We start from the raw sequence: 24165 nt of genomic DNA, 5'->3' as shown, positions 1-24165 counted from the left end.
ATTACATTTCAGAACCCTTGATAGTGGAGACACTTGCAATTTTCTGATGAGGAAATAGCAGAATGATGTGACTGTGGTTATGAGCTGGTCAGTGGTGTCACTGGTCAAATATCAGCATCTTCTACCCCTTTTTCTCTCATTCATTAAATCACACAACAAATGGCATATTCAAGGTGAATTTTTAACAACAAATAATTGGCTTTGGAGGAATCAGCGTGGCCCTGAAGATGCATTTCTGGCAGCAGTGTGTGGTGATAGATAGAAATGGGATGAGGACAAGTTACTAGTGGTTTAAGAATATTATGTGTGATGAAACTGCAACCTCTCAGTGTCTCCCCTTCCTCGAGCAGTGCATCCACTAATCCTTTCCAGATGGTTTTTCCTGAGGCCCGATCCAAGAGCAAATAAACTTCAGCTACTGAGCAAAGCAATGCTCTCACCTGGCTTGAGTTGAACTTATGTGGGCACTTGGACTTTCTGTAACACATTTTTTGCAGGATCAGGCTTCTGTTTGCACAGTTTGGTGATGCATTTCTTAATAGAGAAAAGTTCTGTTACCTGTGATATGTTGAGCATTTAAAGCTTTCCTCTCTCTAACAGCTTTCTAGATTCTCTTTGTTTCTCCATAAAGTCTGTTCTTTCCCAAATTCACCTCAGATTTTCAGCTAAAAGTGAGGTCAGATTTGCACCATGAGCAGGTCAGGGTCTTGAAGCTGAGATTTGTGTTGGGGAAGATATGATGTGATGCAAGGAGAAAAGGTGGTCTTGCCCAGATTCTCACATTTGTCTGTAATTAATGTATCTCTTTCCTGTTAGTTTCAAAGGGTTTCTTTCTAGTCAGGAGTTAAATGGGCCCATTCAGTGTTTATATTTATGCAAATGATCATTGTGTCACTCGGGTTGCAACATTAAAGAAAAAAAACCAGATATTTTACATGCCTTTGAGTATTGAAGTGATTACAATTACCTACATAAAAGGAGTTGCTTTATTAATTAATTAACTTGGAGAAAAATGTCTAGTGACCCTCTGAAGGAATATCAATAACTGAAACATTAATTATGTAAATAAGATCTGCCTTTACTGTTCATTTTTCATCGTTTAACATGAAAATTGCCTTTTAAAATAATGCTTCATTCATATATTTCAATAAATGTCTGGTCTGCCTAGCTTGGCACTTGGATCTAGATTTTGAGTCAAAACCTGTAGTGACATCAGTACAGACCTTGGGACAGTCCCTTTGAGCCACAAACACCCAGTTCCTGATTGCTGGGCTGGCATTTTTTTTGGGATGGGTTCTCTGAGGCAGCAAATCCTTTGGGATTGAGTTCTTGCAAAATTCTTGCCTGGAGAGACAGAGTTCCTGCATTTCATGGGAGAGCAAGGAGAGGAAAGAAGCAGCAAAATACTTGCAGAGCTTTTGTGATTTTCCCATGGTTTTAGGAGGGAAAGCTGCAGGACCAGCCCAGCTCCAAGTCCTGCTGAGTTGTGGAATTGAATTTTTCTTGGAGTCAGAGGCAGCAGTACCAAGGCAAACAAATACCACCAGGAAAACAAGGTTAGCCCACATGTTTGGTAACTGTGATCTTGTACACTCAGCAAACATGCTGGTCCCTTTTACATTTGGAGGTTGGGACTGAATGCCTCCTGGCAGGTGCTGCAGGTGATTTTGTACAGGTTATGAGACTCCTTTCCTTGTAAAGAGCTCTGCCTTTTTGTTACCTAAAGTTTCACTGAGCGTGTTAGCAAATTCCAGTGAAGGATTCCTGGAGGGTTTTATTCCTTTTCACATCCCTAAAGACAACACACAAAGGTTTCCAGGGTTACTTTTTGCTCAGGTGTCTGTGAGTGCACCTGTAAGAGGAGAGAGAGGAAGAGCTGTTTCTTTCTCATAATCTCAAAGGCTGTGCTGCATGTAATCTTGAGTGTGCAGACAAAAAATAATAGCTGTGCAGTCCCAGAAAATCCTTTACTCCACTCCCTGAAGAGCACCTGCTTATGAGCATAAGACGTTCAGATTCCCTTTTTTTAATGCCTCAGAACTCGCTTTGCCCATAGCAGGAAGGGCTGATGAAGAAATATGTGTGTCCCCCCCCTTTCCCTCGTAGCATGATGGATTGTGGAAGTCCTGATTGAAAATTCTAATCACAGCCTTGCAGTCCTTCAGATCACAACCCCTGACAGTTGATTCACTCCTTTTCATGCCTGCTGCCTCTGACTGCTCCTGGTGCCTTGTCTGCATGAGTCTATCATTAGCACAGAAAGCATGATGGATTGGCCAGGGTACCTCTGTCCTCAGAACCTGGGAAATGCTTCTCTTTCAGAATCAAAGAACCTGTGTGTGACATCGTCATGAATGAGAGAAGAAAGTAATACAGTATTGGAGGTGCCTGTTTGCTGCCACTGTTTAGAGGGGAAATGATGCATTATGGGGACTGTAAGTACCTGGCCTGTTTGTTTGGGGTTTGCCTCCTCGCTGGGAATGATGCAGAAAATCACAGACGTGGAGCAGTGCATGAGCTGAGCCTGGCAAGTGCACAGCACTTGTAATACTTCTTGGAAATCAGGGCAGTAAACACTTCCAAAATTCTACTTCAAGTTCAGCCTGGTGATGAAATCATTTAAGTTTCAGTGAGATCTGATGAGCAAGATGACTAAAAACGATGGGTTTTGGTACTGACTGTGGGCTCCGTTCACTTTGGTGGATTCTCTTCTACAGACTCTTTCAACAGGAAACTTTTGCAAATGTTTGCATCTTGCAAATGCTTTTATTCATCTGTGTGACTTGGCATTTAATGTTTCAGTGAACAAGACAGTTAAGTTTTAGCTCCAGTGAAAGATTGATAGGAACAATTTTCGAATGTGGTATCACAACAAAGTGAAAATATGTCATGTTCAAATACTGAGCTCTGATGCGTCATGTGGTCTTGTAATAAATGAAATAGCGCTACCAATCTGACAGATGTGCAAGAAAACGGTTTTAAATTTATGATGATTAATTTTCAAGATGAACTGCAATGAAAAAAATTGTTAGTAGATACTTAAAGAAGGTAAGGGGAACCAGCTTTCTGAAATGAGAACAGGCAGGTAATGATAAAGCTGCCTTCACTTTTATGTTTTGCTTTCTAAAATTTTAGCAGTGGGAAAATTCATATTCTGGCTGCTGCAGCTGGTCTTAACAGCCACTCATGCAAGTGTAACATCTCATGGAAATTCCACTTCTTGGATTTGTGCTACTGTTTCGTGCTGGTTGTCTCAGAAGTAGGAGTAACTCAAAGCAGAGCTGAAGGGTTTTTACCTGGTGATTCTTTCAGAGCCATCAAAATAGAGTGACACTGAACTTAATGAGAAAACAGAAGGAGCTTGATACTACCTTGAAAGAAAACCAAACATTTCTGAAACTGCATGTTCCTTCATTTTGAGGATTTGCTACTTGAACATTGACTTTATTTTGTACCAGGACAGTTAGAAGTCCTGTTAAAGGGTATTGTTTAGTAAAGTATAAACTGATTTAGTTAAACATTAGTAATTTCAGGCTAAAACTAGCCCTTGATAGCCTTTAGTGAAATCAACTCCTGCCAAATGCAAGAAGATAAAATAGTGCCCATCCCTAGCAGTAAATTCCTTTATTTCAAGGAACTTTGTCCCAGTGAGGCCAAAACTGAGCTTTCCACTTGGAAATGGAGATAAACAGCCTCAGAAAGGATGTGGGCTGTTCTTTTTTCAGAGCAGTTCAGCAAGGGGAAAAAAAAACATGCTAGGTGTCAGTGTCATGTTATTTTGAAACAAGCAAAATGCATTTAAAAGGAGATGTTTTGTCATTAGCACTATAAACTTTTACATGGGAATGTTTTAGGTTGACAAGTTATGTGGGAAAGCCCAACAATTGTCTGCCAGCTGTTAATTTCAGGCACTCTGGGAACAGCTGGTCTGTAGCATCTCCTCATCTTCTGCAGAGCTCTGTCTTCTCTGTTAAACACACTTGATGGTTCTAGATTTTTCCTGTGTTATTTGAGGGAAATTATTATTTGGGGCAGTGGTTGTGTAACTCAAAGGCAGTATTTATCTGTGAATTGCAGTTTAGGTTCACTTAACAGAAAGTAAAAATTATAGAAGCCATTTTGGTTGTCTGAAGATAGAACTGAATGCACATGTCCCTTTTTTTTTCCTGCAGAAATACTTGTCAGAACAAGGTCTCTGCTGGTCCCTATCAGGTCCCATCTTCCAAAGGAAAGAAAATACCAAAATGTCTGAAGAGCTTAAGGATCCAAATATAAAATTAGTATAATAAGTATAAAAATGTCAAAACAGATGAGGTGGATCTGGAAATGTGCAGTATGATGTGCTTGCTGCCTTTAGTGCACTTTGTAATGGCTTTCATACAAGTTGCTTTGACACTTAGTCTTTATTATCAGGAGTTGTTTTTATGCATTAAAATCTTCAAGGACTAGGCAAGATCATGCTGAAAGTTAATGTTTTTACCTCCAACTAATGCCAGTGTCTGTGCTGAAGGGAAAAACTGTTTAGCAGATGCTTGTCAATACTCTGTCCCTGCTCTTGGAACCACCAGTAATCCATTGAAAATTCACTTCTACCAAAACCAGATTTTTTCCCAATCTTACTTTGTTTTCAGAAACGAGAATACTCTGGGAGACTTTTATGATCAGTGCTGATCAGTTGTACTGTGGCCTTTACAGCTGGATAGAATTCCAAGTTTCTCAAGCACAAATATTCACAGCCATTGGTGTCACATGAATGTGTTGAGGGATTCTGAGGTCTGTCAGCACCTGGCATGAAGTGACCTGAGGAATGTAACCATTGCTTCCAGAAAGAGTTGGATTGTCTCTCAGATAACCCATGGTTATTTGCCACCTAAGTTGATGAAGCTTCCTAAGTTTTGGTGGTTGATTCGGGCAATATTTGAGTTGTTCTTGCCATTGAAGAAATTCCATTTATGGTGGGCTGTGTTTTATTTAAGAGGGTGTAAAGGTTCATTATTGTGTAAGGATTTATGTTGTTTATAGTTACACTCAAGATCTAATGGTCTAAAGGCATGAGAAAAGTAGTTTTGCATTTGAAAATAATTTATTTTTCAGTTCTGTATTTCGTCAGTGTTAACTTAGATTTTCTGATCTGTTGTCATTCATTTCATTACATCAGAAAAAATTTCATGGAATGACTACAAAGGCATATCCAAATTGCTCTCTATTACCATGGAGAGCTGCAGTTCTGGCCTTTGGAGCTGTACCCAAATGCACTTTAATGCAGGCAGCAGGAGTGGTGCTCGTGTGCCAAGTGTGCCAGCTCTGCTTCCAAGGCCACTGGCCAAGCCTGCCCAGCACTGTCTGGGCTCACTTTTCACAGCCTGCTCCTGCCTTGTTTGGGCTCTGACTCAGTTCTATTCACACAACAGAATTCCTCTTTCCTAGGTTTAGGTGTAAATTTCCCTAAACAGACAGTGTGGATTGTTTTGTAAAATTGTTACATTTCCTCATGACCCTTGCTTGGGGAAAAAAGGCTTCTTACTTACAAAATATTGACAATTTATAATGCAAGTGTATAATTTCTTAGTAGAAAATACTCATAAAACTGGGTTGATGTTTGAGATTATTACTCTGAATCCTGGCAAGAGGTACCTAAATTCCATCCACCACAGTGACTAACATTTTGACATTTACAGATGGGCCTTTGACTATACAGTTTGTCAGATGTGACCTATGTATCCTCAGCTGTAAATACCTGGAATGTGGAGGGTGAAGCTGGAATCTATCTGTGCATACAGAATTTTGCTTTTAAATTTCACTGTAAATAATTTTCATACCTTAAGATAGCTCCCCATCTGAGTTGCCACTATTGATACAGTTATTGGATTATAGTGGAATTATTGGTTATTAGAGTATTAGAACTAATTTGAATTAAAGATTATTTATGAGTTTTGGACCTTATGTAAAATACTCTGGTATGTACTTTGGCAAGATGAACTAAACTGTTAGTGGAGATTTTAGTTTTCCTCTGAAACTGGAGAAGTATTTTTCTCCTAAATACTGAGTGTAGAGTATTTTATGATGGTTTGCCTGTAATGAATCTTTCAGTTTGTTGATGGAGCTGCTCAAACACACCCAATAATAAAAAGTGTCAAGAAAGCTGAATTTCCATCCTTCTCTGCCACTCTTTGCTGAGTGACCAAATCACTTCTGCAATAGGTAATTCAATATTCTGGTTTTCTTTTTAACTTGTGTCTGTCAAATGAAGGCAGACTGATCAAAAGGCACATTGTCAGATTACATGGCAAGTCAGGATTTGCACTTCCCCAAGAAAATACAGATTTCCCTATAGCCTGTTTTAAGTCCAGTGCCATCCTTTATTAGGTATTAAAAATGTGATCTGTAATAAAATTGAAAAGAATGAATTGGTATGTTCATGTCTTAAGCAGTAATGGCTGTGGCTTGTCTGAAATGGCCTAGTCTTCATTTTAACATCCAGTGACAAAGTGGAAAGGCTGTACAAACGTATGGTGCTTTAATTAATGGGGGCAATACTGAGCTTTCAAAGTCCTCTGGAGCTTTTGTCTCTGTTGGAATATTGTGCTGTGAATCTTCCCTAATAGTTAAAGCAAATGAAGTAAAATAGCCTTTGGGCTGTTTTGTTACACTGTGTTGTTGGGGGAAAAAAATTAATCCTGTGCCATTTTGCATTTGCTGTCTGTGAATCAAACTGTGAAAGCTAATTTAAAAACTTTCACACTCGGCTTGAATGAGGACTGTCAGTGCTTGGAGAATGTCAAATTGAACGCAATTAGCTGGAGTTGGGCTAGCCTGGATAAACCCATCAGCCTGAAAGTGCTCAGCCTTAATGACTGCTCTGATAAACTAACACAGAGGTTACAGGAAAGAATTTTAAGGCGTTAAAGTCCTGCTGAAGGCTTGCCCTGTATGGAAGAGGTCTTTGAAACCCAAATAGTTTGTACACCAAGGGGCAGGGAAGTGGTGAGACCCTGTGGAAAGTTAAATACAACACAGAGGTGCATCCAGGAAAGGGAACAGAACCTCTGATGAACCTGCTCAGAAATTGTAAATACATTGATTATTTAAGTATTTATTAATTGTTAAGCAGCAAGTTACCATTTGTGGTCTGAAGTAGTTGGGTTGTAGAAGAGGCAGCTGCTTTGGCTGTGGTGAAGTTTTGGAATGTTTCTGGGAATGGTGGCAGTACTGCTGTTCTAGGTTGGGAAAATAACGGGGTTTTGAAGTTCTCTTTATTGTATCTGTTCATGAAATGCTGCATTCACCTGTAGTGGGGACATGGGGTCCAAACTTAATTGCTGAAGTGCAGTTCCCTGCTTGGTTCTGTGTGTTCAGAGTAACTTTCAGATGGGATGTGAGCGGGTCTCCCAGTCTGTAGGTGCTCGAGGGATGGGGAGTTTGGGAAAAAAACTGGAGGAGAAATTGGTGATGAGCAGCTGAAGTTGTGAGAAGAGTTATCTACAACATCAGCTGCTAATCTAAAATACAATGACTCCTCCCTTGGAGGATGGGATGTTTGCCAGTCAGTGGACTGTGGCTTTTGGGATATTATTTTTCCAGAGAACATATCAGAAAATGTGTTTGGAGCTCATTCAGGACATTCCTTTTTTTCTTTTCTCTCCACTTTTTCTTGGAGAAGACTCCCTGCAGAGTTTTATCTCCAGTTGCTGAGTGAGGTCTCAGCCCAAGTTATTCCCTGAGAATTGTAGTGAGTGACCCCCGACTTTCCTCATGGAGAGAGAATCCTGATGGTAAATTTAAAAGAACTGAATCTGTAAATTAGCATTTTACATGTCATCCCTTCTCACATGAGCACCATGAATTGTGCAGACAACAGCAGCATTTTTAGTTAATGAACCCAGCCATGAGCACTGTTCACGTTTAACATATTTACAGGGGGTAGCATCCAGTCAAAAAATTCCATTAATTCTTTTTGTGTGAATATTGTGTGCATGAGTGCATGCATTTATGTGTCCATTTGTATGTATGTGTACACTATTAGTGTATGCAGTGTTAAAGCATATAGAGTAATTCAAGAAGAATCACTGAGGAGGTTTCATTAGGCATGTAAATGTATTCAGCAGAAGATTTGAAATAACTCTTTAATGGAAAAAAAGGAAAAACTGTGCCATTTGACATGAGAAATCTATTTTGAACTAAAGTATATGCACAGTCTGTTTTCTGCTTTCCCTTTCTTGAAATTGTTGCCTGAAATATTATGGTGGCATGCAAAGGCTTGAAGTTTAATTTTAAATTTAATTTGCCTGAATGCCAGGGTATTTTTACACAGACAGTAAAATTGCAACTTGGTAATACTTGGCATTCAATTTCTATAGAAATGGCATTTAGGATATAACTTTGGGCTCATAAGTAAAATAAGATGAAATCACACATGTTAATGATGATTTTAAAATATTTTCAGGACTATATAAATGTAATTTCTGCCTTGATTTTGTTAGTTTTATGGGCAGTAGGAGAGAGAGTTTGTAACAGTCATATTTAAAGCTGTGAATGAACTTTTTTCAATCTGTTAGTCCAAATGTTCTTTAATGGCTAAAAATAGAATCAAATTACTTCATATAAAAAAAAAAAAAAGTGACATATTTACTGAGCTTCACATAGAATTATTCTTCAAATAATATTCTGAATATTTTGGAATAGGGTGCTGGAAGGTTACTGTGCTGCTGAAGGCTGGGCTTCCTCACCTGTCATTGTTGATAATCTGGTTGTCTTTCCTGGCTTCAATCCTGATAGAAATGCCTGTTTGGTGAAAAAAAAGCAATATTTTAATGGCTACTGTAATATGAAGTATTTGCTTTGAGGTGTTCAGCATTTGATACCAGTGTAACTTTATCTTCAACCTCTCTGTCATTTATCTTGGACAGCACAAGACCTTGAGCTGGGTCTCCTTTTGGGGAGTGCTGCATTCCTCAGTGCTGCACCTGAAATCAGCTGGCTCAGGGCTGACCTTGGTACTTTGTTGTGTTCCCGAGGTGGTGTCACATCCCCAGTGGGATCTAATTCGTGGGGAGGACCAGAGATGAGAAAAAGAATTTTTTTCTTGTTGAATATCACATTTCCCAAAGGAAGTCTTTGGTTTAAAGGTACACCACAAAGTCTCTGTGTGGTTGGTTGGTTTTATTTACTAAAATAGTGCTCAATAATGTAGTATTTAATGAAGTAGTGCTCTGAGCATTCAGAGCTCAGGACTGTGTTTTGTCTTTCCAAGAACTTTCTGACACTCCTCTGACACAGAGACCTGAAAGTCACAGCTAGAATTGAACATCCTGCTTTTCTTCTCTATCCTGTTTTTCTCAGGTCATGTTTGAAAGAGAGTCAGTGCTGCCAGACCCAAATCCCATATTACTGATGTCACTTTTGCAGGAGTAGGTGCTGCAGGAATGCAGCTTGTGAGCTGAATTCTGGAGGGTGCTGCAGTGTGGTTGTTGTACTGCTGCTTCTCCTGCATGGAATTACACAAAAAAAAGAGTAAATTACTGTTCCAGCGCCGAGCACATCAGTAGAGAGATGCTGAATTTATCATTGTCCAGGTGGAATGAAAAGTTGTGTGTGCAGTCACAGAGTAACTTCTGATGTGACACCTTTAGGTACAGACAGTGCTGGAGAATCAAAGTCAGGGTTGTGTGAGAAAGGCAGGCACTGTCTGTGCTCATTGCTGAGCAGGGGAGGAGGAGGAGGAGGATGGGGGGATGATCTCATGCCTTGGGGCAGCAGGACAAGGTCTCAGAGGTTGAGCTCTGTGTGCCATTGCTCCTGTTTGTGTCATGCAAGACTTCAGCCCTGGCACTTCACTGTGCTAAAGTTACCAGGAGCTCAAACCAGAACTCATAAAGGAAAATATCACACAACTTTAACACATGGTGTTGCCAGACACTGCTGTAATTAACCCAAATATCATCAGTAACCAGATCCTTTTAAAAATGGTCAGAAAGACAAATAAAATTCTTGTAAGAAGCATTAGTTTTGACTCAAATTTTATTGACATGTTTTGGGCTAAATGTAATGTGCATTTCTTCAGCTAGACTACCTGAGCTAATGCATTAAATACCATTAATTTCAGCTCCTGTGTAGGTAGGTGCCTGTAGTTTCTGTGTACCTATGACTTGCAAGTATAAAGTGTTTTCTGTGACTGTGATTTGAAATAAATCTAGACAACTCTTCTAAGCATTGTTTGCAAAAGAAGCAATATGTTTAGAAAATTAAGTGAACTTTTCTTTGCCAGTGTGACACCATGTCGTAGTCTTTTGTTGGTTGGTTGGTTATTTTTTTTTTAATTGACTTTATTGCTAGGCACTGTACTGTTGTGTTACTATTCCCAGTGTAATAATAATCATCATTATTCTGCGCTTCTTGCTGTGTTTTGGATAAAAATATATCTGAAGAAGAAACCCTTTATGCATCATTTTTTAAAAAAAGAAACATCCCTATGCTCTTACTAAAATTAAATAATATAATCTTGGGCTTCTTAAAATCTAAGTGGGATGAAGAATTCACTGCAGATGATCCCGTGGAAAGGCTTTGCAAGAGGAGGGCAATCAAGTAGGGATAATTAGAGTTACTATTTAAATATGCAGAAAGCAAAAAGCTTATCTGGAAGAGCAGAGAGAAGTGTAAGTACAGCGTAAGACTCACGTAAGGATGATTTGCAAGCAGTAAAATCACATCTCCCTGACTTTGTAAGTACAAACTAATAAGCAATATTTAATAATGGGGACTGTAATAGTGTGGGATATAAACCCAGTGGAATGTGATTTTACCATTAGATCTTACCTGAAGGGGATGGATTGGTTTAGCACAGACAGAGTGAGGATTACAGGTATTTGGAATGTGTGTGCAGTAAGGGATGAGAGTAATTGCTCAAGATAATCTCTGAGCAGTTAACTCAGAATAATGATAGGGAGTTGGTGGGATTTCCATTCCCAGGTTTTACTTCTTCCTCTGAATCAGCCTGAAAGTGTGAACACCTCTGATGGGACTCTTGCTGCTCCTGTGATTTGGAAAGGTTTGCTGAAGAACAGAATTAATGTGCTGCTAAGAACAAATCCTCCTTGGCAGAGAAATGGGTGGGATGGTCTTCAAGTTCTTAATCATCCCTGATTTTGTAACTCTGTCATTATTTTCATTAATTAACTTGAGTTGGTAACACAAACATCACACTTCTTCCAAAAACTAGTATTATTACTGCCTGCCATTTAGTCTGTTGATCTGAAAAAAGCCCAAACCAAAATGTTCAAGTGGTGCATAGGCAATAACTCCATTGAACGTGTATTTATCCGAACTTTAACTGGGCATCATCTGCATCCTCACCATGTGCTGAGAGCCTGCCTGACTTCACAGGCTGGGCAAGGCCAGGCCTGCCTGATATCAGCTGGGCTTTGGGAGGCAGGAGCTGCTGGAAAGGCTGGAATTCAGGAGCTGTTCTTCCCTGGGGCTCAGCTACAGGGCAGTGGCTGCCAAGGGTCCCTGCTCAAAGGAGAAAGGAGCCAGGGGCCCGACTGCTGGAATTCCTTTGAGTTCCCCTGGCCCTTTCACAAGGCCATGGGTGCTTAGTCCAATGGCCCTGGCTACCTTCCAAGTGGAGTAATTAAATTCTGCATTCCTGAATTCCCTCTCGTTTTAATTGGATTTGAAATTCTTCACCTTTTGGATTTAAACTCACCCGACAAAACAACTGTTTTTCATTACGGCAAGGACTTTATTTCAGATCAGGGTATGTTACCCTTGAATGCAATGTACATTGCTTTAGGTGTGCCAGGTGTTTCAGGAGAGCAGTGTACAAGGGAGAGCAACATTTTGTTTCCATTTTTAATTGATTTTTTTTGCTGTACTGAAGTGCACCCATTTGATAGTTATTCCTGTTCACTCTCTCAGTTTACAGGCCTTGTTGAGACTGTAGGATCAAAGGCAATTCATGAAAATATTTTAGATCTCTGCTGCATCCAGGAAACCTTCTGTTTGCCTCTGTGTGCAGCTTTCATCTCTTTTGTGTAGTCAGTGAAATCTAGGGCATCACTGGAAATTCAGTTTTCAGTGTGTATCCAAATGTTCACCTGATCATGGTGACTGCTCAGCACTTCACAGGAACCAGCTGGTAAACAAGGGAATCTGTGCTGCATCTCCCCTAAAATATGGCTTGCTTTCTACTGTGCCAGTAACTTCTGTTCATGTACTGGAGCCTAAATAATTGATTTTTTCAGTGTGTGCCACAGCAGAGCATTTTAAAGCCCAGGCTGCCTTGTTGATGAGCACTGTGATTCTGCAGAAATTTTAATTAGTGTATAGGGATGTCCAAAAGGTGTAGGCAGTAATGGGAGTGAATACATGGTTTAAATTTGGGAAGGTAATTTCTGGACAAGATAAATCTTTGATATGGATAAAATTCAGATTAGTTCACTTAATGCTTCACCTGGCCCTAGTGATACCTAAATTTAGAACTTGTGAGCACTGCTGGCTCGCAATCAGAATATGTTTTTCCCTGCATAAAATGGAATTATATTAGTCAATTCACATTAGCCAAGTCTGAAGTCTGTGTCTGCTTGGATTTATTTGCACTGGGCTGATGACAGAGCTCTGTTTGGCTTTTTGTTTGACCTGGATATGTGTATCTCTCTTAGTGCTGTCAGTCTGCTCTTACACTGCTCAGTGAATACTCCTGTTACTGAAAATCCAAGATCTATAGTCCTTTATTAAATTATGGAGTACATTACTTGCTCCTTTAGTATTTACCTTTGGGCATTAGTACTCTTTTTTCCTAGAAAATAACTTAGTACAGGGTTTTGTGGGAGTTTCTGAAACCTCTCTGAAAGGAAAAAAAAAAAAAATCTGAGCATATCTGGGAATGCCTTAAATAAAGCAAGTAGTAATGAATGTATTTATTATTATTATTATTATTAATACTACTATTGTTATTACTGCTATTGTTATTACTATTATTATTATTACTATTGTTATTGTTGTTGTTATGATTATTATTTTAAAATTAATAAGTATAGTTCATGTAAGTGATTGCAGAAAAGTCTTTAAAAGTAGGAAGGTCCCACCTGTATTATGGACTATAAATTCACTTTGTATAGCATTCTGTCCCTTTTCTCTGTATGAATTCCAGAGGACAGCCCCAAACTGACAGAAAGCCTTTCTGTTGTGGACTTGATTTTGTTGGTAGGCAGAGAAGGCGGGCAAAACCAGCATCCTGTCTTTCATCCTTCTGGATGAGGATTAATCATGATCACAGCTGCAGAATAATGCAGATCTTAGCTGGAGCTGCTGAGGGGGAAGGGCTGGGTAGGGGGGGAGCAAAGGACATCTCCATCTTCCCTTTCACCAGCCCCTCCTGCCCTTTATGGCAGAGTTGGAAGGAGCAGAATCCTACCTTATTTTTTTTAAACTAGTTAATCTTTCATGAATCTTGTGTTGGTTTTTTTTTTCCTTTAATCATAAAGAATGCACTCAATTTTCTGGTAACACACACATACAGAATGTTTGCATGGCTTCCTTGTTTCCTTGATGATGCATCAGGCACTGGGTGCTGAAATTCTGCTGGTTCAAAGGCACAGATTTACACCAGTGACTTTTTACTGTGTCTCTGTAGGCAGCCCAGAAATGCCTTGCAGGTCAACTGTTTTTGAAATGGATAAAAGTGTGCTAATTCCTTCAAGGTAAATCAGAAGGATTATGACATCTAGGAAGAAGAATCTGCCAGACAGTTCCAAAACAATATAACCAGGACTGACCCAACAGCATCTCTAAAGCTTCCGATAAAATTGCCTGAGGAGTCTGCCAAGAAGCCAGATGCTGCTGCTGGAAAAATACCTTCTGTAGCTTGGCATTTGTCCTGTAATTGCTTCCAAGAGAGAATAAACTGTAGCATGACAGTAGAAGGTGAATGGTTCCTCACTGCATGCTGCTTGGTGATTTTTTTAAAATATTTTGAAAATAAGCATTATTTTCTGATGTGTTACTACTCATGCAGATCCTTGTACTCATTTAACTGCTTAAGTTCCCCATCTCAATAATCAAACACTTTTTTTTTTCCCCCAGACATGTTAGCCTGGAAGTGGTTTGATTTTTCTTTTCCTGGAAGTGATTGCTTTTGCAGGGTCCCTAATCTGATCACCTGGGCTTTGGCCCTTGTTAGGGTGTGAGGTGGTGATACACACCTGGTTATGTCACAGTGTGGACTCTGTATGGATGTCTCTTTGTATGGAATTATGATACAGCAAACAACACCTGGCCCCCACAGTTCACAAGGGTTAGATTTGGTGTGGCTTTGTTTTTATTTTCAGTGTATCTTCCAGTTGTGGGAAGAGCACTGTCTGTAATTATTCAGAAATGCTGCTGAATCTTACCTCAAACAGAAACTTCTTAGGGAAGATGCTTCCTCCTCCCTTTGAAAATGGTTAATACTCCTACTGATAGAAAGCAGAGACATTTGTGGAGCAGTGTATAATCTAATCAGATACAAATGAAATGAGAACAGATAAGTGATTCCAAGAAAATTATTTATTTGAAATTTCTCCAGTAAAATCTAGCAGCTGTCCTGAAATCCTTTTGTTTGGTATCATGCAGGAGCCTGCCTGCTGTTCATCCCAGCAGTCCTGTGGGATTGCCTTCAGGAGTGGTTTGAAGACTGAACTACTCAAATGGAATGGTCAAAAGTAATTCTGCAGCTAAAACTCATCAGAGAATCACAGAGTGGCATGGTTTGGAAAGGACCTTAAAGCTCGTTGAGTTTCAACCCCTCTGCCATGGGCACGGACACCTCTCACTATCCCAGGCTGCTCCAAGCCCTGTCCAATCTGGGCTGGGACTCATCCATGGATGGGGCAGCCACAGCTTCTCTGGACACCCTGTGCCAGGGACTCAGCATCCTCCCAGGAGAGAATTCTCTTCCTAATTTCTGCTCTAAACCAACCCTCTGTCAGTTTGAAGCTGTTCCCCTTTGTCCTGTCACTAAATGTCCTTGTGAAAAGTCTTTCTCCATCTTTCTTGTAGGTGCCCTTCAGGTGCTCGAAGTTACTTAGGTAACTTGATAATTCAAAATATTGATATTTGTCAGTTGTGAACACAGATGTAATTATTGCCTGTTGGTGTGAATTCATACTTACAGTCCCAGAAGCTTCTTGCTTTTCCCCTTTGCTGTGCTAGACAGTGAACTTTGGTACGAGTCAGGTGGCTGAGTTTGACGTAATAAAGCAAAAGTCCATTTTCCAGCAAGGTGAATTCCTTTGATCAGTTTTCCTAATACTTAACAGTCAAGGGAACAAGGGCTGAGTGTTGAAAAATAGCAGTGAATAAAGAGCCTGGCAAAGGGGCCTTTTGTTGTTGTTGGCATTAGGAGGGTTTGCTTTGCTTTGCTGCAGTTTCAGGAAGCTCCAGAGAATGGAAAGACACAATGTACAGGTCAGCTCTTGTGCCTGAACAAAGCTCAAAGGGACCTGGAAAAGTTGGTGCAAAATTCACATCCTTTAAGAAGGTCAATGTAAGGCATCACTCCAAACTTTACTTCAGATTTCAAAGTATAGCTTAAGTTAGGTACAATGCTGTTATTTTATTTAAAATGAATGAGAAGGTGAGTTCGTGTCTCACTTGAAATATTAAGATAATGATCTTGAAATTAAACAAAACCCATAGCTGAATCAAGATATTTCTGTGAAGGACAGGAGGTGAACAAGATGCCTTCAACTTACTGTGCTACTTCAAAATATGCTGAGCTGTCCAGGATGCGAAATGTTTAATTCCATAACCTTTTCTTCCAATTAGAAGACAGATTCTGATTGTGAGGAATTTGCATTTCAGTATGAAACATGGTGTCTGACATTGCTTTTACCTTCTCCCTGGTGATGCTCCTGACTGCACACTTCTCCCTTTCCTTCAGTGTGATGATTGCACCATTGCACTTTAGTAATCATTTAACAGCTCTAATTACAGAATACTGTGATCCCAACTGTGTACTTTGTCCTCTTTGCCTTCTTAGTCTCTGTTTCTTTGGTGTCGAGAGGATCACAAAAGAGCCATTCTGCTTTGCAAAAATAAATTCCAAAGGCCCTGCTTTGGTAATGTACAGATCTGCGTTTTCTCGTGGCTTTGGAGTTGACAACACTGAATTTTAGCCATAGAGGGGTTGGTTCATCTGATGTTGTTTACATCAGTCACTCTGGTGTAACTTCTCTGATACTGATGCAGATACACAGCATAAAACTGGTGTAACTCCAACACCATTAAGATGGATGGAGTTATGGCAGTATGAGTCAAATGCAATGCTATTGATCTTGTGCTGGTGTGACTTTATTGACTGGAGTGGAGGTGAGGCAGTTTCTGCTGGTGGAGCTCGGGTGGCAGCCAGGTTGTGCTTGTGCTTGGAGTAGTTGTGACTTTGGTTTCTTGTTTGTTCTTGCACTGTGTTATCAGAAATTCCTTCTCTTTTCTGCTCCAGGGTCAGCAGTGTGGGAATCTGGGAGTAGTGAAGTCTTGGAGTAATGCAATTCATAGGGGAAGAGCATTAGGTAATTCAGTTTCACTGAGCAATCTCTAGTCCCATCTGAATGATTTCCTCTGTTATCTGCTAATGTGGTATCAGAGGAATGATGTGGAGTTTTTAAACCCGCTCCTTTTTGATGTGATACCCTGCTAAAGCTTACAAAAGCACTCTGAATGGAGTTTTGAGTCTGAAAGTGCACTTAAAGGAGCAATGAGTGCTGTATCTATATCCCCAGCACACTGGGATTGTTCCTGGTTTTCAGCTCCCTGGGCTGGAGTTGCATTCCCTGCTCCATGGGCAGAAGAGATGTAGTTTTTCCTGAATTCAAATGCCATACTTTCAGTATTTCAAAAATCCTTTAAAGCAAGTCCATGTCTTCTATTTTGCCTTTGTTGCATGAATGCTGCCCTGTATAATATAAAATAGAAACTGGAATATTAAAATGAAATGTTAGTAATTTGCTATTAAAAATGTTGATGAAATCAATTCATTCCTTTGAAAAGCGTCTTTTAAATCCGGTCAGCATTTTCTGTGAGTAGAAAATTCGCAGCACTTCTGGTGAATAACTGGTGGAGTGGAGTGCAGCATTCACCATGACATGGAGTGATTTCCAGGAGGAATTTCAGTAATTATTCCTGCCATCATTGGAATACTAATAAAAGTCTTACTTTAGAAATATTTTATAGGTCAGGTTTTTGCCAAGACACTCTTTCAGTGGTGAATCTGCTTCAGTGGTGCTATTTACCCCATCTGAGGAACTGGGTAACATGCCTGAAAGATGCCCTAGAGACAGAAAAATGAAGCATAATATAAACCAAAATAAACTTAATGAAATGTGTTATTGGCCTAAGTAATATGTAGGATTTTGTTTAAAAAAGAGCTTCTTGTTTTCAGGAGATAGGAGAAATGTTTAATGAATACAGCCAACTACATCAACTAAATACAAAGGGAAATGAAATGCTGTGGTTTGAGTACTAAGTAGTTTTCTGATATTGGAAGAATTAGAAAGGGTTATTTGGGAAATGTTGTTCTGGACGACACTACAGACATAGTACAGAAAGCTGAATAAAGGAGATAAAACTCCTTCCTTTATTGTAATATATAGAAAATCAGGAGTGGAGGGAAGTACACGAGCATTTTAGAGCAAACAAAACCAAGTATGGCATCTGGAGGCAGTTGTGAGTCTTAACAAGCTGTGTAATTTAGGGAGTGAGTGGGAGATGAAGGATGCTGGGTTCCAAGGGAGGGTTTGTAGGGGAATAAATGTTTGTGTAGTATCTCAGTTTGTGAGTGTGAACAGTAAAATTTCTTTCACCTTTGCAGGCTGCAGAAAAGCCAGTAAAGAAATGGCAGGGAAAGGCAGTGCTTGGCATGGAGTGCCATGAAAGAGAGTCCTTTGGCTTTGTCACTGGAAATGCTGCTTTCTGCTGTTCTGGGGGCAAATGGCAAAACTGGAGGAGAGAACAGACCCATGAACAATCCAACACAGGTTGTTTTCTGTGGCAGGCCAGCCAGAATTTCAGTGCATGTTCTGGCTTAGATTTTCCTGTTAAACACTTCACAGAATCTGCTGTAATGAAGTGTCACCGACAGCTCTCCTGTTTGCTTTTGTTTCCTCCTGATTTTCTCCTCTCTGACAGCGTCTTAAGCTCTCTTTCACCTCAGTTTCCTCCTTTTCTGGTTCTTCCTTGCAGGCCTTGTTAACTGCAGTGTATCAGTGGGTTTTGGATCAGTCCCTTGGGTTCCCTTTTGGAATTAGCACAGTGCCTGCTGTGACAGATGAATCCTCTGATGTTTGCCTGCCCTGACCATTGGGGAAATGGGCTGATGAGTACAAAACAGCATGAGCAGCACCAGAGGATTTCCTGGCCCCTCTCCCTAGAGGGTACAAAGAGCACTGGTGGCAAGGGTGGGTTTTCCATCGTCTGTTTGTGTGTGGTCCCACTGCTGCTCTCTGTGTTAGGCTTTGAGGGCAGGTGGGAAGTGGATCAGTAACATTTTCTCCCTTGACCCTTACACTTGAACTGGTTTTAGTGTTCCATACTCAGAGCACTTTCCACTTCTATTTTCACTTACATTTTACCCTTTTAGTATATTTGGGCTTTGTTTAACACTTGTTGGGCATCAACATGGTTATGTTGGGCTCTTTGGAGGCAAAAAAATTAATTGCAAGACTCCAGAGCATATAAAAGCAAGAGCTAAGGATGGGAGCATGGCTTTTGTTTTGTCAAACCAATGTTTGGGAGGTACCATCCTCTTGTCAAATCCCACTTTGGGGCTGTGGAGAACTTAAATACCTAGGGAATGCCAGGGCTTAGTTACAAATCCTTTCTAAGACTGCTTTTCTTTTATATAAGCAGATGGAAACTGGTTTCAGGGGAGGGAACTTCTTAAGTTTTGAAGTCCTGAAGAAAATTAATTAATTCATGTAGCTGAAAGCCAGAGGGGAAGTATTATGATCATTTTGTCTGACCTCCTTCATAACTTGGGCCAGGGGAAGTCTCCTAATAACCCCTACATGAGCTCACTGAAGCGTGGTTGAAAAGACAAATGATTTGACAGAAATTGTTGTTTCACGGGCGTGTGGGGGAGGCGTGTGGAGCTCAGGACTGATTTCCCCATGCATAAAGGGTTCAACCTGTGTTAATCCTAACGGCAAAGTGAATTGACAGAAATATTTCTTTGCTAAGGCTTTAGGTTTTGTGCTGGAGTAGGAGTAATAGAGAATGCAGGCTTAAGAACTTCTCCTGGAATTAAGAGCCAGTTAATTCCAGAATGCGCTGATTGTGTTCCTGCTGTAGCCACTTAATAAGGCCACAGAAAATGTCAGTATTTTGTTAAAACGAAGAGCTCAGAATCCTCTTTAGGAAAAGCTGAGGCAGGCACATAACAGTGCAATAGCTGGAGCAGTAACAAGGCACACAAGGAGATTGTTAGAGTGGATGGATACGTGTAAGACGATGGATTTTTTATTTTTTATTTTTTTAGAAACGCAGCTAACAAAATTTTGTCTTCAGAGCAGGGAGAGAAACGTGGCAAAACTGATCAAAGCAAATAGCATCTCATTGATAAAACACATGCTGCAGTACTTCCCACAGTTGGGAGGCTGTGGTATTTAACAACGGTGACCTAGATTGGAGGAGACAATGAAAGCTGTTGCGGTGAGGAGCAGATTGACTGCCATTCTCATCTGGGTAATAAACGGCTGAAATATGGACAGTGCATGAAAGTTTACTAATGTGGCTTACATAAAGACCTACACTTTTGGAGGAATTGTCTCTGTAGCAAATTCAGTTTGAACTATAGCTGGTGTCTGACAGATGTTTATGTGCTCCTTTACAAAGATACCTATTACTTTATTCAAGGATCTATGAGCCTGCGAGAGTATGACCTGATTAGGTTTGAAAGTAAATCAATATATGAACCTGTCCAAAAACAGACATGCATTTTATTTTAAAAAATATTACTCAGTGGGATAGCCTCGAGGGGATATAGCTTTTCTGGAGAGTTTCAAATGAGATAGCAGTCATATGTTGTTACTTTAAAATATTCAGTGCCATTCAGATGCTACTATTTCAGCTGTCCTGTTGGAAATAGCTGACAAGTGGAGATGACATTCCTGATGCTTTGTAGCCACAATGGTCTTCTAAGACATTAAAACTTGCTTAACTACAGACCCCGGGGGTATTTGGTATTTATTTTTAATTTATTTTTTTAATAAGTGGACCTATTATAAATATTTCCCTTTTGTCAAGTGGCTCATGTTAGTGCTCCTTGTAGAGCTATGCAGTTAACCTTTAGGTAAATATAAATCCAAATTCTGGAAAAATAAACTGTCAATCCAGCTGTGACTCTAGAGATGCTTTAAGTAAGTGCCATTGAGCTGTAAAGGCTGATGCATCCCTACTGTGCTGTAAAACTAAATATTATTAAATTGGGTTGCAGGCAGGGGGAGGGGTAGGAGATGGGGGTTGTGAGGGACATCTGTTCTGCACAGAGCTCCTCTCCCTGCTCGTGGGGGGATCTGAAGCGTGAGCGAGGAGGGCGAGGACGTTCCCCCCAGCCCTGCTCCGAGCAGCTGTGCTTGGGGAGAGGCTTCTCCCTGTCCATGGACCTGGCCAGAGAGAGCTCTTGGATCCTGGAACCTCACTCTGGGACCTGTTCCTCCTTTTCCCTCCCTGACCAGCCTTCATTGGATCTGTCCTTTCCTGCTCTTTTCTCAGCTGAGAAGATTGATCAGGATGCTGTTGGTTTATTCAGGTCTGCTACACCAAGCAGGTGTATTCAGCGAGCGCTGCAACTTCAATTTGTGCCTCGCTTTATTTTTTTCCTCCTTTTTTTTTGCCATGCACTGCTTATTCAGATTCCACACAGGGGGGAACAGGGAATTTTGTATTTCAAAATCAGTTCAGCAGATTTTGAAAAGCTATCTTTGAATATTCTATAATACACAGACAGATTTGAAGAGCTTATTAAAGAAAGCCCCTGACACACTTCAGCAGTATTAAATCACTTCAGACGGCGCATGGCAGTGTAATGTTACTGAAGCATTTTAAAATGTTAAAAGAGCCTGGATTTGAAAGTACTGGTGGCTTCACAGCCTTTACTGTGAAAAGTGATTTAAAGTGTCAAAATTATTCCAGTGTTTGCAGTCTGTTACTTTCTTAAATGACAAAGAAGGTACATTAGTAAATAACTCTAACTGCAGTTAATCCCTGGCCATCTAACCAGCTGATATGCTGGGTTAGTATCTTTATTAAATGCTTATTTAATAAGTGGGCAGCTGTTCCGACAGGCCAGATGGACTTCTCTATAATTGTGCTAATAATGAGAACTTTCTCACAGAAAGAAAGGGCAGTAAGAAGATGCATTTGGTGAGGAAACACCCTGATAAATGGCTTCAGGACAGTCTGGTCCTCTGCCCTCGACAGACTGGCTCAAATAAGTGGTTCATCCCTCAAAGCAGGAAGGAATTGGAGCAATGGGTTCTTTTTTTGCTTAGATGTTTATTCTTTGTGTATTCTTTGCCTCCAGAGCCCTGACATCCCCAGGCCTGCTTCCCTCATCCTGCACCAGCACATTCCTGCTGTGGGTTCACAGCTGGTGCATTTTTGTCCCCAAAAAATACACATTATGTAAAACTGTAGCTTTCTCCCTAAATGTTACCTCTCTAAATGTTAAGTTTTTGCACCTACCTCATTTATATTTCATGGGTTTAATTAACTATTTTCAGAGATCTTTGCAAGAAAGATTACTGGATGGGTGTTAAAATTACAGCTTTGTTTGTGTGGAGACAGAGTCTTTTATACTGGAAACATTATCATAAGCAAGAGGAGTGGCAAAGTATGATGTTCTCAGCATGAGCAATGAATACATTTTTCATTTGTCTTTGTTCAAGTAAGGGAGTGAAAGCACTGAAAAACAATTGGAGGAGTAAAAATCTCTACTTGCTATCTGGAAATATGGAATTGGTGCATTTAAGAATTGAGTCCTTGCAGTTTTTTTGCTTTTGGTGACATTTCCAGCTACTTCCTGCAATGTGGTCTTTGTCCTCCAGCTGCTGGTCAGAAGTGCTGGTCTTCTGTACACCCTGAGCAGTGTCTCTAGGGTGTGAAGGCATCTCAGATATGCCAAAATATCTCAAATATAGATGTTTGAGGTAGTCACAGGTAACTGTGTTTAAGCATCTAAAATCGTGGACACTTGGCTCAGTAGATGGAGAACTTTATGTGTTTCTCCCTTGTAATGGTTTGGCTTTTTTATTTTCCGTTCATGTTTTAAACCCAGAAAGTGACTGTTCCTTTTTGTTTCCTTCCTTAACAGCACTCGAAAGGAGTGAATGAGATGAACTGTTTGGGTTATAGTATCTGAAAGGCTAAATTATTCTCTTGGAGAGACGTTCTAAATGAGCCTGACCGAGATCCTGGATCTGTGTGAAGAGGACTAAGGATATAGGATGTCAACTGAGACAGAACTTCAAGTGGCTGTTAAAACCAGCACAAAGAAAGACTCCAAAAAGAAAGGTAGTGACTCATTTCTCTTTATTTGTGTGTGTTTTGTTCTTTAATCAGCTCCTACATCAGCCACCTTTGGCACATCTGTGGCTCTTCTGTTATCTGTGTGCTCAGTGAAAAGTGGGATTTGTTAAGCTCAGTGGAAGTCTGGTACAGAAATATGGGGTTTGATTCTCTGACATAAAAAATATATCCTATTGAAATATGTCTTGAAATACAAGAAAAATATTTGCATAATATTTCTGGTTCACAAAGAGGAATGCAGCTCTTAAAATTCCTTAACTAAAGATCACTTTTCTCTTTCTCTGCTGATAAATACAGTTTACCGTTCCTGGAATTTGAATTTTACTGACACTTTGTGAAGTTAGAGAACTTGGTAGCAATCTGTGGAGAGATTAATTAAAACTCAAAATTATGGAGAAGCTGTGGAGAAATGCAAGGTTGGATTAGTTCATATTTGTATTTACAAGGTTGGATTAGTTCATATTTGTATTTACAAGGTTGGATTAGTTCATATTTATATTTACAATGTTGCCTCAGACCATACAACAGTTCTTAGGAGTGCTAAGTGTGAGAAATGGGACCATATGAATTTGGTGCTTATGCTTGCTTAAAGATTTTTAGCAGGGATTTTTCTCCTTACATTTTTATTACTATTTTTATTGCTTATGGTTTTAAATACTGATGAGCTTGGAGCCCAAGACCTTGAATTCCAGTGGTAGTTGTTCTGTGTAGCCATATTTGGCTATTTTTTTAAACCTACACATGAAATTGAGATTGAAAACAGATTTATTAGGAATTAGTCAAATAAAAAAGTAAAACAAAAAGAAAATAATCATACTTAATAGTTTTAATACTCAACACAACAAGATTGGAACTTTCATATGAGCTTTGGAGTTTGTCATTCTGTTTCTTTCTGGGGATGTGTAATTTAGCCATTTACTTCTGAGGGTTTTTTTTAAATTTTTCTAAGACAAACAAAATCTCATCTTTGCTTATATATGTATAATGCAAATTTTACTCGTAATTAACTTGAACTGCTGGGCAGTAATACCATTTCCTGCAGCAATTCTACCAAAACAGTTACTAAGGCCTTGTGTTCCCTTTGGCTTTTGTATCAGAAATCTTTATCCTAGAGTTTGTAGAAGACACAGCAATTAAAAATTTTCAAGTGTTTGTTCAGGAAGATGGTTTAAAAACCTTATGACTGCTCTAGGCCTACACTCACAAATCAAAAATGATTCATTTAAGATAAAAAAGCTGCAATTTGGAAAGGCAAGAGAAGGGGAACTTTGATGTACATGGGAATGTGATCTAAGATGTTTAAGGCAAATAAAGTTAAAGTGGTTTGGTTGTATGATCATTTAGTTTTTGGGGGCAGACAGGAAATTAAAAAATGTCATTTCTTTGCAATATGGATAACATCTTTTTGATGTGTGTCTCCTATGTTATTTCTTCTGCTGGAGGCTGGAACTTTTGAAACAAGCAAGCAACTCTTTCAGGAACTTGATGTTTATGTTAATAAAATATTCAGCATCCAGCTTGTAAAAACATTTCCATAAATCACAATAACTGAGCACTTCTCTGCCCAAAATCTGATTCTATACCCCAAATGGAAATTCTGAGAATTAC

The 24165-nt window shown here is 39.8% G+C and overlaps 1 protein-coding gene across 14 annotated transcripts in view; it reads left to right on the top strand.

Annotated features, from left to right (window-relative positions):
• DAB1 (DAB adaptor protein 1) overlaps positions 1–24165 on the top strand; it is a 208927-nt gene that overhangs the window by 84682 nt on the left and 100080 nt on the right. For 11 of the 14 annotated variants that reach the window (XM_015636300.1, XM_015636302.1, XM_015636297.1 and 8 more), the window contains exons 1-2: positions 16005–16094; positions 22343–22542. In XM_015636300.1, coding sequence (XP_015491786.1) covers positions 22476–22542 — 67 coding nt within the window. In that variant the 5' untranslated portion in view covers positions 16005–16094; positions 22343–22475. Of the gene's footprint in view, positions 1–2328; positions 2436–16004; positions 16095–22342; positions 22543–24165 lie in introns of those variants that run through there. The other 3 variants (XM_015636289.2, XM_015636288.3, XM_033516546.1) reach the window with 2 other exon arrangements.

The sequence above is a fragment of the Parus major genome, chromosome 8 (genome assembly GCF_001522545.3).
Source record: "Parus major isolate Abel chromosome 8, Parus_major1.1, whole genome shotgun sequence".
Lineage (NCBI taxonomy): Eukaryota > Metazoa > Chordata > Aves > Passeriformes > Paridae > Parus > Parus major.
The sequence above is the reverse complement of the archived record's forward strand: the minus strand, read 5'-3'. Positions and strand labels throughout refer to the sequence as shown.